The sequence below is a fragment of the Accipiter gentilis genome, chromosome 9 (genome assembly GCF_929443795.1).
Source record: "Accipiter gentilis chromosome 9, bAccGen1.1, whole genome shotgun sequence".
Taxonomy (NCBI): domain Eukaryota; kingdom Metazoa; phylum Chordata; class Aves; order Accipitriformes; family Accipitridae; genus Astur; species Astur gentilis.
The window spans coordinates 12,718,323-12,736,836 of record NC_064888.1 but is presented as its reverse complement, the minus strand read 5'-3'; the positions used below and the strand labels follow the sequence as shown (position 1 = coordinate 12,736,836).

The 18,514-nt window shown below is 39.3% G+C and overlaps 1 protein-coding gene across 3 annotated transcripts in view; it reads right to left on the bottom strand.

The window, feature by feature from the left end:
• The window catches only part of OGDHL (oxoglutarate dehydrogenase L), a 58,343-nt gene that overhangs the window by 6,284 nt on the left and 33,545 nt on the right, over positions 1-18,514 (bottom strand). For all 3 annotated transcript variants that reach the window (XM_049809683.1, XM_049809681.1, XM_049809682.1), the window contains exons 16-20: positions 16,708-16,835; positions 6,392-6,570; positions 3,100-3,171; positions 1,641-1,766; positions 954-1,026 (exon numbers count right to left, since the gene is read on the bottom strand). In XM_049809683.1, coding sequence (XP_049665640.1) covers positions 954-1,026; positions 1,641-1,766; positions 3,100-3,171; positions 6,392-6,570; positions 16,708-16,835 — 578 coding nt within the window. The remainder of the gene's footprint in view (positions 1-953; positions 1,027-1,640; positions 1,767-3,099; positions 3,172-6,391; positions 6,571-16,707; positions 16,836-18,514) is intronic.

Sequence of the window (18,514 nt, the reverse complement as noted above, 5' to 3'; positions counted from 1 at the left end):
TTAGCCTGAAGTAGAGGGGACTCCCAAGACAAAGTGACAAATCTCAATCTCTGCAGAATTTCTAATCTGACCAATTCAACAAAGCTTTTAAACAGTAATCAAAACCAGCAAATGCCTTTGCTTTAGAAGCAAACTTTACTCACCTACAAAAAGGAGATAATGCAATATTTAAGCATGTTTATATACTGTAACTTGCTTTTAAAAAACCAAGCAGTTACTCTTTGCTGAAAGCCGTCAAGACACCCACTAGAACTGGAGTCAGACCACCACACCTATCCTCTCCACACCCCTCTCTCTCTGAATGATCACTTTAATCACTCACTCCATTTCACTACATTTCCTCATGCCACTCTAACATCTTCTAACCAGTGCATGGCAAGACAAATCCCTCCAGTTTTTGGTATTACCTCTGCAGTTGCTACATATCTCTTGGTGCTGATGGCATGCCAACAACAGCTGGAGTGGTAGCCTACAGCTCTGAACTCACTGATCTCACTTCAGATCACTGGAGTGACATAGCATCCCCAGAACTGAGCACTGTAAGAAAAAATAGGCCCCTCATTCTTCCAAATGGGCACAGTGTGATTACAACCTATCCCTCACATCTAGGGGCGGAGGGGCAGTACAGAAAACGAGACAATTTTTATATGAAGAGGAAAAGAGCAGAGGGACCTAACAGGCTATTGAGAGGAATATCCCTGCAGAGAGGGGAATGCACTTTCCACTGCCTTTAAGATTAACGGATGATTACAAGAGAAGCCTGTTAAAATTAAGAATCTGTACTTGAAAGCAGACTTTTCAGCAAAAGTCCATATTAGATCTCACTACAACAGCTCCACAGAAATTATGCCAAAGGAAAAGGCAAACTCTCCAGAGCAGATTCTCTTCTTCACAGTCTGACATGCAACTTGGTATAGCTCATTATTTGTCCACAATACTTTAAGGTGACCTACCAGACACCATTTCATCAAAACTGGATTTAGCTTCGGGATGCCTCAGCAGTGACTTGGGTGTCAAAATAATCAGCTGTAAGACAGAAATATTTCCAACACTCAGGAACTGCTTTATCTACATTATTACATGCAACATTTGTAACACTCTTCATACAAAAACCACAAACTGAATATGCTCTAGATCAAATTAATGTGAATAGCAAACACAGTAAATTATTTTTTTCTGTTTTGAAAGCCTAGGAAGTTTCAAAATTATTCAAAAGATTTGGGTACTCCACTCCCTTTAAAGGTTCTCAAACACCATTGCTTATGCTTCTTTTTTGAGAACAAAATGAAATCACAGGCTATGAACCAGTAATACATTCAACAGTTTTATCTTAGGTTTTTGAAGTTCCAGCAATTAGACATGCAGATTATAGTTATGTAACCTGTTAGATACATTGTGTCTTTACAAGCTCATCTGAAGGTCTGCACAGCTAGAAGGAAGTAAAGCTGAAAATTAAGTTTTACTAAGTCAGAACTGAGTTTCATTCCATCAAATCAGTGATTTCAACCTGTGTTCAATTAAGGTTTTTCACCAATGATTCTTGTTCTTTTCAGCAGTATGGCATACACAAAGAAAGACCCTGCTTTATGTGAGGGTTAATATGCCTAGAATAATCAAGTCCATTACAGTAGTAACTTAACCGGTTTTCTGAATGGCAGCAAGATCTGTCTTCTGAGGACGTGAAAGTAATTGGCTGGAGTTGAACAATTCACCACAATCCAGTTGCATTCATATAGCTGGGAGACTTCAAACTGCTCACTGAACTCCTGAGAGAGACATTAAAGGCATTAGAAAAACGTCTAAAAGATCAGAAAAAAAGGCCTGAAAGCCATCCTTCTATTTCTGACTCTTAGCAACTCCCTTCCTCAAAAAACTTAATTAGCAGATCTCTTCTGAGATTATATTATTAGCTAGGGAAGCATCCCTACAAATCATTCTCTTCTGTTTCTACTTCTTCCTAAAAATGTATGCAAATAAATGCAAAAAGCTTCCATTAGTTTCAGCAAGCTGGGAAGTCCAGGATGGAAGGGTGAGGAGGACTAGGACTTCAGTAGGTAGAAGACAAAATAGAACCCCTTTGAAAGAACCTTAAAACTAGAATTCATTTTTTGAGTGTATAGTTAACACTCTCTCCTCCCCATTTTTTGGTAGGTGTCCTGTCCTCTTATACTATATTTTAATACATAAAATTCATATGGTTTATATTTATGTATTTTACAAATACGGGGGGGGATATCCATATCTACATGCATGTATACTAGGTAAGCATATCTATAGGTATAGGCACAATAATCTCATTACAGATTGGTACAGCACCTAACATGATTTCCTGGTCCATGGTTTGAGCTCCTACCTTCTATGATAAAATTTCTAACTTGCTTATTGCGTGCAATTGACAGTGCTTAAATATAGTCAAACAAACAGGTCTTTATTCTGCCAGTACACTGACAAAAACCACTTTTAGATGAGGAGGAACATGGCTTTGGAACTATCATTGCCCCAAGGGTAACAAACTCAGGGCCCAAACGGAAACATCCATTTTATTCTGCTTTTTTTTTTTTTAATTGGTGGGCTTTTCAATTAATGTATAGCAGTGTTTCTTAGGAAATCTGCAGTGGGGAAGTGGATGCCTGGTATCCTGTAGAGCTATGTACTTTATCTGTAGAAATGAATGACCAACGTATGAAGGTCTTAGCTGAATCAAATTTAGAAGTTGCTTATTTTTGTGTTCCCAGCAGTACTGTTTAGCTCCACTGCAAAAAGCCAGGTGTAGTCTCACTTGGCCTCCTTCAGAAATTAGCTAGACACCTATTTGCAGTATGCACAGCAATATAAACAAGCAGAATCACTGACCCTGAGGAACAGCCATAAAAAGATCATGCTGCCAGAGATTAATTGTATATGACCTCAGCTTTGCAATGAAGCAGCACATACTGCATACTTCCATTACTTTTACTGGGATCAAGTTAATGTTACACCAAGGCCTGAAGCTAAATCTTACCCCACTATACCTAGCTAAAAGGATGCTTCTTACAAAGAAAAAAATCTCCGAGATGTGAAAAGCAAAAAAAGGACATGGCCTTTGACAAATCTACTTACTGGATAAGCATCAGAATCATCATTGCTCATCTGCAGAAACCTCTCAGGCCTGGCTGATGAATGCTCTGGACCCTGGTAAAGGTATCATTTAAAACAACATTAAAAAGCCGAATCAGCAGTTAGACATCAGTCTAGGTCACGCACTGCGTAAGTACCTCCTGCCACCCTGGCAGCTCTGCACCAGGCTGCACACCTGCCCCCCCCCAGCCAAAGGCATCAATGGCAGCAGCAGTAGGAAGAGAGGACACACTGCAGGACTGGAATTCTTTGTCTTCCATAAACTGTTTTCATAGGAGAAGGTTAGGTTTCACATGGATTTCCAATGATTTTACCAGCTGTAAGTAATTTCTAGCTTCTGTATAGCTGCACAATGAAGATGAGTGAAAGGACAGTAGGTCCATGGGGGCACAAGGACAACCTTGCTTATGCAGGGCAAAAAGGAGCAGAAGGAATGTCAGGAAGTGAACCACCACATTCATCAGTGTACTGCAGTGACTCACACTTCTTTGGGCCAAATCACAGTTGCATGCTGAACAGGAGCAAACACAAAAAGTTAACTGCCAACTATCTTTGCTATATTAGCAACAAAAGCAGACTCAGGATCTCTCTCCTATCATTGTTCACTGTTCAGTACCAGACAAAATAGCCTAGATGAATGCTTCAGCTAAAATGGATCAAAATACATGTACACATTATCTGCCAAACTAACCTATGATTAATTTCTGCCTCCTCAGGAGGTATGTCAAAGTACTGAATGCTCACATCCACTGCCTCACTAGCAGTACCCAGGGTAATTTCTTTTAGTGCACAAATATTGTTAGATCCATTTTACACTAGCAAAACATGCATGCTGGCCACGGACTATATCAGGAATAAGGAGTGTAACAGAATCTGTTATCTTCCCTCTTATGTCCTTGTTTATAAAGGATGAGAGAAAGCTGTGAGGAGTACGAGAATGCAGTATGCTTTTTTATTTATTGCTAATGCTGGCAGCCTTTGCTTGTTCAAGTGACAGTTACTGTTAGGAAGGACTTTCATTTTGGAGACAGCTGCAAAGTACTTTAACCTGAAGTTATAAACTATTACGGCTCTCAAATCTCTCCATGACTCCTAAGATAACAATGTTCATAAAGAGCTTTTTTCTTTATATGGCCGTCTCTCATCATAACTTCCTCTGTTGAAACCTTAACATATGATCTCCAAAATCACTCATTTTTCTGACAGCTAGTAGTCCACCTTGATTCAACACATCATCCTCCCTGATTTCAAGTGCAGGAGTCACTCTGTGGACTAAGGGAATTCAAAGGAAAAAACCACTCCACCAGCAACAAAGGAGTAACACAAACAGCCAAGAACTGTGCCTTGCATAACTACTCTTTTGAAGTCTGTCTCCACTTTTGAGGCACCAAATAATTTGGTCATAGATGGGCAAAGGCTTGAGAACAAGCAGCAAAGTCGTGCAAAACTATGGTGCATAGTAACAGTCCAATATTGCAATACCTCTGCTGTATACATCTATTTGCTGTAAATCAAATCCTACACTAAGTACAACCTATACATGCACAAACATAGTGCTTCGCAAGCACACTGAATTCAGTACGCTGGAAACAGAGACGTTACTAGCAAACGGTTAAAGGAGAGACACGTGAGGCTTCCCTCATACACACATACACTGCCCCAGCAACAACCTCAATCCAGAGCTTCAATGTTCACATCCATCTTTGATTTCTCTGCTGACAGCGCCAGTCACGTTGCCAGCAACTGCTGCGTGGGATGGCATAGGGTTTACTGTGACCACCTACCCAGTGAGACATATACTGAATCCATTAGCTACTTTCAGATGAGTCCCCAAGGAGCCATTAGACAGCAGAGTCTTTCAATCACAGACAACTTGCCTGTGAATGCATGACCTAAAGGTGAAGGGATCCATATCCCATTACGAATCCTTCCCCAAATCATTCTGTCCCCAACACTGTAGTTATAGAGAGAATAACGCTTCTGTAATGGAAAGCTCCTCTGGGAAGATAATAGATTTCAACAGCCTGGTAGGATTCTTCAATATTATGAAAACACCTGACACTAGTAGCAAAATCAGCGTGTTTCAGAAGATCTGGGCAAATCTTAGCTGCCAAGTGGCTAAGAGAAAAGAAAGATTAACTGTATTTAAGTAGCAGAGAAAGAGCTCCCTTCAGTGGAGTGCTTCCCCGCAGAGGATCACACCTCCTGCTGAGGGCACATTCAGGCTGTCTCTCAGGATTCATTTTAAAAAAATTAATTTATCAAAACTCTTGTGAACAGTGTCAGACCCTTTATTCTTTACGAGCAAATGGGTATGGAAAGCCATTAATAAGATATGAATGCACCCCAGTATATCAGGACAGGATTATAATTGAATGGAAATAAACTGAACTGTTTGTGAGAATGGATATGATGCAGTTTGTAGTGAAAGGGTCTAGAGCATTTATACAGATGGAGATTGCCGCTGTGGCACATACTATGCTTTTCTTAATAGAAAACTAGAAACATACATGCATGAATTCATGAATGTTGATGCACCTGAAAAGGAGAAAATCAATATAGCCTGATATGATGTTCATGTAACTTTTAAAAATAATTTGAAAGATTTGAAGAACAATTCTACTGCTGCTATGAACTTCATACATGATATACAGAGCGTGCCCATGCCCCTTCCCTTTAAGACACTGTCTAGTTCTTCCTACTAGCCACCAAAGAAAAGTCAACAGCTAGTAGAAACACTTTCCTTTTCAGAAAGAGGGAAATTTCTTATTGTATCAAACTTACTCAATGTCAGTGATTTTTGAAGAAGTTTTAAAGCTGTTTCATATCATTTCATTGCAAGAGAAATTAGTGCAGAGTTTATACAGACATACTTCATGCAAAATAAAACCAAGCAAGTACTGCTAGACACTAATTTCTTTCTTACTGTACACTAAGAATCCAGCTTTCTAGGAAAAGAAGGCAGTGTCTTAGGGAAAGATAGAAAGATACAAAAAAAAGGGAAAGAAAAAAGAAAAGAATGGGAAAAAGTGGTACGTGCCACTAAAAAGGACACAAAGCTAAGAGCTCAGAAATATTTCTCGGGTTTTTTTGGTTCTCACCAATCAATCTATCCACATTCTTTTCTGTAGCACTGAAGCAGTCCAACATGCTAAACAGTGCCTTCCTTCCCCCAGCTTTGTATCACTATTGGATCCCCAAGACACCTTTGGCCACAGAGGAAGGCACAGTAGGCAGCATTTCCCTGCCGCACATGCCAGCCAGCAGCTCTCACCATTCCTTCCATTCCATGTGGCAAGAGCAGGACGATCCCGTTGTGACGAACCCACTTGGCCTGGCCGGAGCTGATGAACTGGTCTATTATACACTGCGCCGTGTTGTGGAAGTCGCCAAACTGGGCCTCCCAGCACACCAGGGCATTGGGACTTGCCATAGCAAAGCCAAGTTCAAAACCTGTGAACCAAACAAGTAGGAGAATTAGAAAAGAAACAGACTTGCTGAGAATTCCGTTTGTTTCTCATAAAAAAACCCCCAAAACTAACAAAAAAACCCAACCAAAAACCCACCAAAACAAAAACCCAAAACAAGAGCATGAACTGGATTTTTGCGGCCCTGTTATAAATCATGCAGTTTTCAGCAGTACCATTTTCACCAGAAAGATTAGCAAATAACATTTTTCCAATCCTGACCCCAATCCTTCAAACTTTTCCTCAACCATTTAAATATCATAGGAGTTTCTAAATGAACAACTAAAACCCCTTGCTCAGCTCAGACTTTTGTGTGACGTTTTCCCAAGAGTTCACTGAGGTAGATACCATTTTTTCCTGTAAAAATCCACTTACAGCCCATTACTAGTTCAAGAAGCTACTTGTTAATTTTATTACTTGCACAGCCCTGCACAGCACTGCCTTTTTTTTCCCCCCCTCTCATATGCAGGCCCTGAACAAAATCATTGGTGATGTCAATCTTCAGTCTATAGGCAGGATCATCGTCTTCAGATCTTCGAAAAACCTTGAACATAATAGGTGCGTGTGAGACACATCTGGGACTTGGGTAAACAATCCTTTCTTTGGCAGGGTTAAGGACCCTTTAGGTCTCTGCCTCAGTGGCAGAGAGGAGACCAGAAGTGCTCTTCATGGGGAGGATATCACTGCTTCAGCTAATGAAAACAGAAAGAGGTAACCTTCTCCCTCTCCACTCTGTGTCAAAGATTTCAGGTGGTTTACAGTAGCAGGTAAGTGCAGAAATTTCCCTAAACTTGTGCTGTTTGAACAGTAAATTCATCAGAGTAGAGCAGAAGGGCCACACATTCCCACCTCCTCAGCCATGTTGGGTTAACACAGCAGGACAAATGTACTGCAGCGGCCTGCCTGACAGCAGCTCAGGTGTTTTGCACAGAGCAAGCCAGGCAGCTCCTTGTCTGCTCTTAAAACTTGTCAAGGCCCAGACATAATGGAAGGCTCTCGACAGGCTCCACAAATATCTCTTAAAGGCAGAAATAAATTATTAATCTCACTGAGAGACCTGCTGCAGTACGATAAAGCCCCAGCTCTGCAACAGGACCTGGGGAGATGACTGGCAAAGAGAGAAAAGAAACTTAAACTGCTACTGCAGCGTAAGCTAGGTAATCGATTCCTAGTAGCTCTGCAGAGGCAAAAGAGAGAAAACTACAAGGGTGTTTGCATATGCTAGATGGCCTCTGCTGTCTAGCATTAAAAAAAAAAAAAAAAAGCAGGATTTTGTGTCAGAACATGAAAACCTAGCTATGTGCAATGTACCTGTCTCAGTTTAATGACCACACTTAAATTTAAGGTATTTTTCTATACCACGTTCCACAGTATCTAATAATATAAAAATATATATTTGATATCTGATCATATTTACCTTTGATACTTTGATATAGCTGAGCCTGGAGGGCTGAGCAAATACCTGTATTCGTATTCTACACCTACAGTTTGGAATGATTAAAACCAAGAAAGTTAAAGCTCTCAGTGCTATGTAGCACTGCTCTGGATGTAGAGGTTCTGACTGAGGGAAAACTGATTCAATACGCATAGAGAATAAATATTTGATGGATAAATATGTTTTATGTTGAAGTTTATAAGTTCTGCACAGAATATAAAGATCTGCTTTCAAATACAGAACTGCAACACAGGAAGACTCTCATTGAAGGTTACCCCAGCAGAGCAACTAGCTTTGCTGTTGTAAAATTTTATTTAAAAAGCTATGATAATGAGCTGTAACTCTTTCCTGAGTAATTGCAAGACTGTAAAAAAACCTCAGAGTGAACTAACAGACTGATATGGATTTCTTACCTCTTTCCAGTTTCTTTATTATAAGATCTGCGCATGTAATCTAAGTTGCAGAGTCCCACCCCACTACCACGGATCTACATGGAACTCAGCTTCATGTTTTTGCTATGTACAAGTTACCGTAATTCCCATTTTTGCCTGGTTTCCTTACTGTGACACGGCAGCTGCTCAAATGCCATTCTACAATATAGGCTTGATAACAAAACCAGCTTAGGTAAAATGAACAGTTTCTGGTAACAAAATATCTGTCCTGCTTAATTCATCCCACTGGGCCCCAGCTTCCCCCCACCTCCAAACACTCACAAGAGTAGTGTACATTTAATTAAGACAGAAATGCGCCCAAGACTGGCATTTGGTATGCAGAGAGAAATCCTGTCATATCTGAGAGGACAGTACACTTATCTAGAAACTATGCATTAATTTGGGTTTCTCCTCCTTTTTTAACTTGCAGATGTTCTCAGGAGAACAGGACAAAAATATCAATCTGTAAAACCTCATGCTGTGGATAGTACTCCCAAGACCCAAAAGTGGGCCCAAATACAATCGTAAGTCAGGTACCTAATAAGTCTCCTAAATATTTTATATCAGTAAAATCCAATGCTACTTTGTGACCACCAGTATTTAGTAAAGAACAGTAAACTGTTGAAAAGCCATGATAAAACCCGAAGTTATTGGAACTATAGTTACTGACTCTGATCAAACTCACTATACAACTCTTCTAATTAGAAAAGTTTCAGGAACATCAAAAAACTCAGGCTTCCTGGAAGAGACAAACTTAGCATCTTGACATTCTCCACCCACAGAAGGCTACTGCTACAGGGTCACCAGCAAGTGATAGCTGACATCTCTCATATACTTACATTTGTGAGTTATACCCCGGTGACTGAAGGCTGCAGTCCCTCTAGGAGAGCCTCCCTTTGTGGAATTCAGTGGGTAAGAGAGCTACTTCAAAGGGAACTATAATACCAAAAAACTATATAAGCAATAATAGAAAAATACCTAAAATACCTTTAAGATGGCCTGGCATTCCAGGCATTAAAAAATTTTATTATATTATGAGATAGAAGAGAACATGTGGTACGTACAGCATATGAGTTACTTTGATGTTATCAGTGCAAGGTAATTGACTTAGCTATGGAGGAAGATTTCAGGATCAAGTCAAAACTATTCAAACCTTCTTTGTCCTTTTTCAGTTTTGTTCAACTTTTACTTTATGTTCACTACCAGAGAGATACTCAGATCTCTACGCTAAGATTGAGGTCTTCACGTGCTGGATGCCACAAACACACACAAGTAGTTCCTTCCCTGAAAGTTTTACTGTCAGAAGTGGAAACCAAAAAAAGAAAGAAAAAAAAAGAAAAAGAAATGAAAAAAAAGGACAAGCATTTCCACCTTGCAAAACTGAGAACTAATGAACATGCGGTTACAGGAAGTTTAAACTAACTTGTCAAGTTCCACAAGGAAAACCCTGAACAAAATTAGTTGAGATTAGTCATTTATCAAATAACTCCATCCATAACATGAAGTACAAGAACATCCTCCCACTTGACATGGAGGTTTGACATAGGTCATGCATGCACGAATCTGAAATTGCTTTAGCTTAACACAATGACTACAGCTAAATTGGGACTACAGGATTTCTTTCTTCTGCTCCAGGAACAGACTCTTCAGTCAATGTCAGTATACAAACTTTCCTGGAAGGTTAATAGAGGGACAGCTGCAGGACAAATCAACTGCATGAGAGAAAAAGCAACAAAAGCTTCAAGTGAAATTGTTTATTCACAAAGAAAACAGTTTTACATATTGTTTTTATAGTGTCTTCATATTCTACTCCTTGGTAATTCCAACCCAGCTTTTTGTTTACCAATCTCCATGGCAAGAAATGAGAGTCACTTGGCTTCTGGACTGCTGAACTCTGAACAGTCCATCCATGACTCCAGCAGATGCTCATGTTCACACCAAAAGGTAACTAGTAAGTTAGAGGCCAGAAGGAGACTGGTAAGTCAGACAGACGGCCTTTTGTTTGTGAGTCACCATGACAGTGCATTACCAAAGAGGATGGCTTTTGCTGACCATTCCTTTGGTCCGACTGCCTGAATGGTCTTTCTTTCAGGACACTTTTTAAATCTGTCCTCCTTGTTTGTGTGATTCTATTGTTTTCAGCACAATGCAAACAGTGGAAAAATTTACACAACTCCTTCAATGTGTGTTCCCAAAGGTATCTGAAAAATAGATTTCCCTAGATAGGCTTGAATCCCATTCTAATTTTACACAAGCATTAAGAGACCATTTCCACTGATTGGGTGACATGGTTGAGAAAATATGCAATATGTTCAAGACTTATTTGTGCATATGCTGCTCTCTGTAAGGATGGAGCAATCTAGCTTTTAGAGAAGAACAAACTGAGGTCTTGACTGCTTGGAGTTATCAATAATCACACAGTGCTTTTCAAAGAGTAAGGACCTCTATGCATATTTAAAACACGGTCAGACCACACAACATTCTGTTTCATATACCAAAATCACCTCTAAAATTCACATGGAAAAAGAGTGTCATTTCTTATTTCCTATCTTGCTGCCCACTTTGTGCTAATAATCTCCACAAGGTGACAATGTCCCAGGTGAAGCTGCACTGAAGGGTGTGATCCCAACACAGATACCTTTTGCAAGCTTTCTGACAGCCATAAAAATATCTGGGAAAAATATATCCAAATGTAATCTATAATTTTGTATTAACATTTTGAAATTAATTCTGCCAAGACTACTATTTCATGGAACATGTGTCTGTGGTATACCCATCTTTGGTAGAACTCATTTTCCACCAGGCAAATGACAAGTTCCTAACATTAAAGCTATTCCACCAGTGATTATAGCAATTGCTAGGGAGTCTGTCAAGAATTACTGCTCCTACCTGCATGTGGAGAAAATAATTTAAAGAGCAAGATCTGAGCTGCTAAATTAAAAAAAAAAATAAAATAAAAATTGGTGGAAAGACGTTCAGACAGATGCAAGGTGAACAACCCAGGAGAGGGTAAGGTGCTTCTCCTGAGAGGGATTTTTTGGGGCACCAGATGAGTCAAGGTCAGGGAAGGTGACCCAAGCTAGAAAGACTCCACAGTTCTAGAGACAGGACATGAACTGCAGGGGAAGAGGTTCCTACCCAGGCCCCTCATTAGGGCTCAACCTCAGACCAGAGTAAAGGGTTAAAAAAACACGCAGCAGAGACCTTGCAAACTTTCATTGTTTGTGTCTGCAGAGACAAGAACGGAACATCTCTTCAGAACTGTGCAAATTTTGTGAGTTTAGAGGATTAACTCTCACACAGCTAGAAACACAGAGAACAGGTTTAAGCTGTGAGGAAATCCAGTGCCAAGACAACCAGGCTGCAAGAGGTAGCTTTCAAAGAACGACAGGTAAAGAATCTGCACACGCGAAGGGTGGTGTAGAGCCACCAGCCAGCTCCCAAACACCGGGCAGCCAGCCGCTCAGGGCTCAGAGCACGCCAGGGCACAGGGGACCAGGACCCAGCGCAGCAGTTTGGTAAACTTCCAAACTGAGAGGAGAGAGGAAAGAAAAATACACAGCACTTGACTAAGGTTGCAAAACTAATGTTTTAATTGCTGAAGTTCATTAAGGTCCCTAGATGACAGGCATAGCAGAAATTCTTGTTTCTATTAGTCCAGTTCCTGCTGTGCTCCCTTACTGTTCTTTCGTCATTCTGGCAGAGAAAGAGGCGTTGTCAAGCAAAGTGGCAGCTTACACAGCATATTATGCTGTGGTTTTCCCCACAGCAGTTTTCATGACTGTCATAAGAACTGTAGCTTTTCAATTAATGTAAGTAAGGCTGTAGCTTAATTCAATATGATTTCAGAGTGACTTAAGGCATGAATGTTAACTCATGGTTATAGAAGGCTTATCAGAGCAGGGATTTAACATCAGAATGAAGAAAGTTACAAAGACAGATTTGTGCTATGTTTAACAGAAAATCTAAGCACAGGGACTAACGGAGGGACATGCGCCCTTTCACAAACCCAAACACAGCCCAGGGGAAAGTGAAGTTAATACCCACCTGCTGGCTGACTATTAAACAGAAAGACTGATGCCTTCTTAGAGCTCCATGCAGACGCCATTGAGAACCTGGTCCTTGGTTACTACAGTCTGTCGTATTTCCTAACACAATTTCTGACAGGTAATTGTATTTGCTACTCCTAATCTTAAAAATATGTTGTTCTGAATGAATAGTAATACCACATATTTCATCCTAGGAGTGTATTGCAAAAAAAAAGTTTAAATCAATACCTGTCCCCTTCCCTTTGTCTTTTGCTTTAGACATGACCTTTCCCTTTGAAAAAGCTGTACTCCGGGTCTCACGGTTCAGGAATTTGCTGAACTACGCACTAGTTCCAAGTCTATCTTGCCTGGATGTTCCTTGGAAGTTCCCAGTACAGGATGCTACAGCCCAAGACCTCTCAAAGCCAGTACTGAACCTGACAGAGGGAATCATACCTCCTGGATGGTGAATCAACACTACACAAGTCATTCTGAGGGTAGTAAAGAAAGACAGGAGATCCCTTCAAGTATTTAAAAAATGCTGAAGAGGTAGCATGGAGTGCCCGTAAGTTACTTTTGCTTTTCTCCTCTATCTCAATCAGCAAATAAACTCAAACTTTTTTGCTTAAAAGACTTCACACAGCCATCACTTATACTCCCAAACATTCAGTTTCAGTAAAAGGGAAAATTTATAGCTAAATGAGTGGATGCACAACTAGATTGTAATAATCTGGATATAGCTAAAAATAGTAGACATAGGATGTCAAACAAAATTATCAGAGGTTGTTAAATACTCTGACTTAATGCCCCAGTAACACACACTCCACAGCTTCCTGTATACAAAACACAAGCGATTGTTTGACCTACAAGTTAACAAGACTGCCTTTGTTTTATTTCTAAGTGAAATCAGTCTTGTCAGAGTATCATTTTAATGGAGCAGTTACACCTCAGGTGTTCCTAACCAGCTCAACAATAACTTGGTGCAAAGCTCACAGCTCCGAACAGATGTCAGCTCTTGGCTTATGTACCTGCCAAGGAAATAACCTGTAATTTTATCATGCTGGGATGTTCAAGCCATTTTTACTTAGCTCTGATTCACAGAAACTAAGGGAATTCCCAAAATGCTTCCAAGGTGCTGCATGTTAACAGAGTCATAAATTAAATTCTTAACACCTTTTCTTTTTTTTCCTTTATATCCTCTCACAACCCTCCCACCCCTCACCAAATACTTCGGGGCACTAATCCCAAACTGTTCCTTGTAACAGGCTTATATAGTAGAAATAGCAGTTAGAGAAAATAAAGTGTTGGCAGTTTTTGCTATTTCTGAAGAATCAACTCCGTGTACTGCAAGCGTTCACTTATTCTTCTGTGTACTAAAAAGGAGACCTGGTGGTGTTACCAGCCAAACGGGTAACAATTCTAATTGCTCCTCTTTGACTGAGATGCTTAACTAGAAGAGACATGTTCACACACTGCTGCTTATCCCAACACTGTCTCTCTATGGATACAATACACAAGAGTAAACATGTTGGAAAAGGTTGATATGTAAAAGCTGGCAAGGGAGAGGAAACTTAATTATAAAATCACTTCAACATAGAAACATGGCATTATTAGTTAAAAAAAATAATCATCACTTATCAACTACTTCTATCTATTTAATCTCCTTTACTGCTAAAAAAACATCTCAGACATAAGGGATTTAAAGTTCTTAACAATTAAAAATATCAGTACTGTTAGTTTTGAAGAAGCTGTTATCACATCTGCTGAAGCAGAATTGCACAGAAATGGTAGTCTTGTTTTCAGTGTATGAACAAACCTGTACTTTGCGCTATTGCCTGTATTCAATGAAAGTTATTAAATCAACTTTCACAGGTTGCCCAGAGAGGTTGTGGATGCCCCATCCCTGGCAGTGTTCAAGGCCAGGTTGGATGGGGCTTTGGGCAATCTGGTCTAGTGGAAGGTGTCCCTGCCCATGGCAGGGGTGAGTAGAACTAGATGATCTTTAAGGTGATCTTTTCAACCCAAACCATTCTAGGATTCTATGATTTCTGTTGCCGGGGAAGGTGGAAGAGCAATAGTGAGCAGGATAAGATCAAGAAAGAGAAAGAAAGAGAGCCCGCTTAGTTAACTGTTTAAAGAACAGAATTGTAACAATAAGAATTGCCCTTCGGACCATATCAACACTAAGCTTCCTAGACCTACTGAGGTGTAAATTTTGGAACGAAATCAGATTTCAACCATATCTAGACATTTGTCACTTTCACTTTTGGATAGCTTACTTGAATGTAAAAAAAAAACCCCAAGCCAGAAACCTATGACCCACTTACCCATAACGTTTGCAGGAACACTGTAAACAGGCTCAAGTTAAGAAACCCCAGACAAAACTGTGAGAAACAATAGGAAATTGGAACCTAAAACCAAATAATCATTCTCTGAAATTAAAGTCTTGCTTTTTATCTATGCCAATTATTTGCCTTATGTTTATACACATTCTCTCTTGCACTCTCCTATTTAGTTTACATTTACATGTTACTATATTAACTTATAGAGATACAAACTTCTGTTCACACCAATTCGGCCACAGCACTAAAAAATACCTAAAAAATCTCAGCTCTTCAGCCCATACTCCAACTATACAGTTTTATACCACTTTAATTTTAATATTATTAGCAATAGGTAATATGTAGCATATGTTAAAATGACTACGTGATCAAATATTTCTGGAACTTTGAAGCAAGCAGCTATCAATTACCATCTTTATCTACTACAATGTTTCATCTTTTTCCTTCACACTAGCTCCAAAATGGATATGAAACAGTATTTCATTATTTATCCACAGAATCAATAACATTTTTGATAAATTATTAGATGTATTTGTTTTGTGCTTCACATTCCTTTTGCCACCCTCATCATGTCAGAGTGAGGTTATCCATTCTCTGCAGCTGAAGGTAAAATGTCTGACCAGTACCAAAAATATAATTCACTATGATTACCGCTATCACTAACAAGATTTTGTTTTCTTGAAATAGCACATCCAAAATAGCAGTTCAGATAAGGCTAGGATGGATTTTTACATCTGCATTACAAAGTGTCCCTGATTTTGTTGGCAGCTCCTCCCCTTTTGAGAAAGCATTAGGTGCATGTTCCAGCACTGCCAGGATCAACCACAGCAGATGGATACTTTCAACTGAATCCCAAAATTGTAAAATGTGGAGATGCTTCTTTAAGAGATGCCAGAACCTGAGAGGGAGAGCTTTGATATCTGTTTCATACATATCTGTTTTACAGGGTTTTTTTCCACATTCTCTTTCTTGCGAAGTTCTGCTCCTTGTATAGCTACATTATTCTCTGAAATTCATCTTCTGTCATTACTATGTAATCTCCTGTTGAATACTAATGAGACCAATGCTAGCATATTCTGTGACTTTTCCACCAAAAGCTACTTAAGTCTCCCAGTTCATAGTTTTGAAGTACAAGCAGGTTCTAAGCAGCCTAAACAAATTGATGCACTATTTGAAGAGCACAGAAAGTTTTGCACTACAAGTACACTGAAACCTGCAAATTCATATGCCTCATACCACAGGTAACACATTCAAAAAATTACAAGAAAATAATTTTTAAAAAAAAAAAGAAACAAAACCCACAAACACACACCCAGTTGAAGTTTTCCCCTCCAATTTTTAATTTATTCTAAAATGTTAAAACTAAAATATACATTAAAATCAAGACCCATCATAGCACACTGTAGGAAAAAACCAAGAGTTTGGCTTAAAGTGTATAATCCTATGATTTTTTTAAAGCTTCAAGGTAAGAAGACAATAAGGGACGAATCTTACAATGAACAGAGTAAATTTACTGTATCTCTTGGTAGAACCACTTTTTTCAGGGGGTGGGGGGAAATCAGTTTAGGCATTTTGATTGGATTTTAGGCCCCTGTTCTGCAATTGCTGGCTCCGACCTGATACAAAACTGTTATGAATGTGATAATGTCAAAATACAACAAAGGCAGAGTTTATTATTAAATGTTACTAGCAGAAGGAGATATTTTTTGTTTGTTTTGAGTCTTGGCAAACTCAAGTAAAGTAAAACTTTGTAGCCAGAAGGCTTAACCACATTAAAGTAAAATCTGAAAAAAATTTCCTCTTAATTAGCAGTCATCATTTCCTGCATCTTGTTTGAGACCTATTTAAACACAAGCAGATCTGTCACATAGTTACCCCGAGACATACCTAAGACACCATATTCAGAAAGGGAGCTGTTGCACACAGTATAGGGGGCCTGCTGCTCCCAGAGATGATTCATGGGAACACACGTTCTCTTGTCAACTTCTTGATCATGAAGCACATGATGACGATGGCTGTAAATAGTTGTTGAAAGAAATTTATTAGCTAAGAATAACTTTGGGCTTTAACAGAGCTATTTTCAAAGATAAACCATCAAAGCTACGTTCTAGAAAGCCTGCAAGCAACACAGTTATCTTTGCTTTACCTAACACCCTGGTTTGGTTGAAACCTAGCAATACAATCACGCCTAAATACAATTGCTGCACTATAAGGACTTTCACTGACTATCCAGGCTTGTTCTCAAGCACTCATGGTAACTGAAAATACCTTATTACTAGTAGAACTTGGGGGGAGCGGGGAAGGGGTGGGGAGTTGTTGCTGTAAAATAGACTGATTAAAGTAAAAAAAACAGACATAAGAACAAAATTGTTACTACAAACATTTCACACTGCCTCCCTGGCAAATTCTATTAATCTTTTCTTTAAATCAACTGTTGCCTTTTATGCAAAAATTTAATCTAATCTAACCTCAGCACCAAGACTTGAAGCAGTTGTATCCTCTTTTCTGCTGTTTCCACTCACATGCACCATTTACAGTTCTCTAGAACACCATTAATCAGCATTAGAATGGGGCACCCAGGAACACTACCAAAACAGAGATGACTGAAGTAATTACTGTAATCCATTAACTCTCTGAGCAGACTAACTGAGTGAATCACACCAATATGTCTAGCTTTACAACTGCTAACATAAAGACAGTTATTATACTGGTAACAATTACCATGTGTTGTATGGCTGCCAACACTGAACTGAAGACTGAATCTTTTTGTACTTCCCTTTGCCATAATGAATGCTAGCAAAAGAGCTCTGAAATTTATTTAGAAGTCAACAATATAAGGCCAGGAAAAGATAGAATCCTTGAAGAACAGCACAAGGAGGGAAGTAGATAGAAAGGAGAAAATACACACGTCAGATAGCTGTTAGACAGAAATCATTTTTGCCACTGTCATTTTATTTTTGTCATTCAGCTAAAGATAGAAGGCCTAGCTAGGTGATAAGCTTCTTGAGCACAAAGTTTTGTGTTTCCCCAGCAAAAGGTGATTACAACGAGCATAGAAGGACAGCCAGAAATATACAGACATACAAGTCAGATATTGCTGTTGCGCAATTGTCAGGTTTACTGACATCAAACTAGTACAAAATCAAGACTCTCTCTCCCCTGTTCCTTCCCTTCTCCAGAGTGTGTCTCCAAGATGAGAAGGGGCCCAGTCCTTCTATCCGCAGCTTTATCTAGCTTCTGTCTATTGATAATGTTGAGTACTGAAACAGGAAGAAAGCAAGCCATCACATTGAATACTGTCAGAAAGTACTATTTTCTAGACAGCATTTCAGAAGTTCCAAAATGGCGAAAGCACTCCCATCGTGTTGTTTTCATTATGGCAATGCAGTATCTTCAGTTCTTCCCAAATTCTAGCTGATACTGTCTCTTCAATCAGTCCCAGATATTTGAGACATTATGAACTTCAAGGATTTTTGGGGAAGAAGGGTCTTCTCAGTACAGAGAGAAGATAAAATGACATATAGTTTCCATGTGTTTGCAATGTGGTTTTTTTCCAATAAAAATGCACCAGCATTTGCAAATGTCTTCAGTTCTTAAAGGAAGTTGCTCACCTTTATTATAAATGACAAAAAACTCAACCACAGCTAAAAAAAGAGCAGCTTTACTGAGAATGGCAGTATCTCTTAGATGTGTT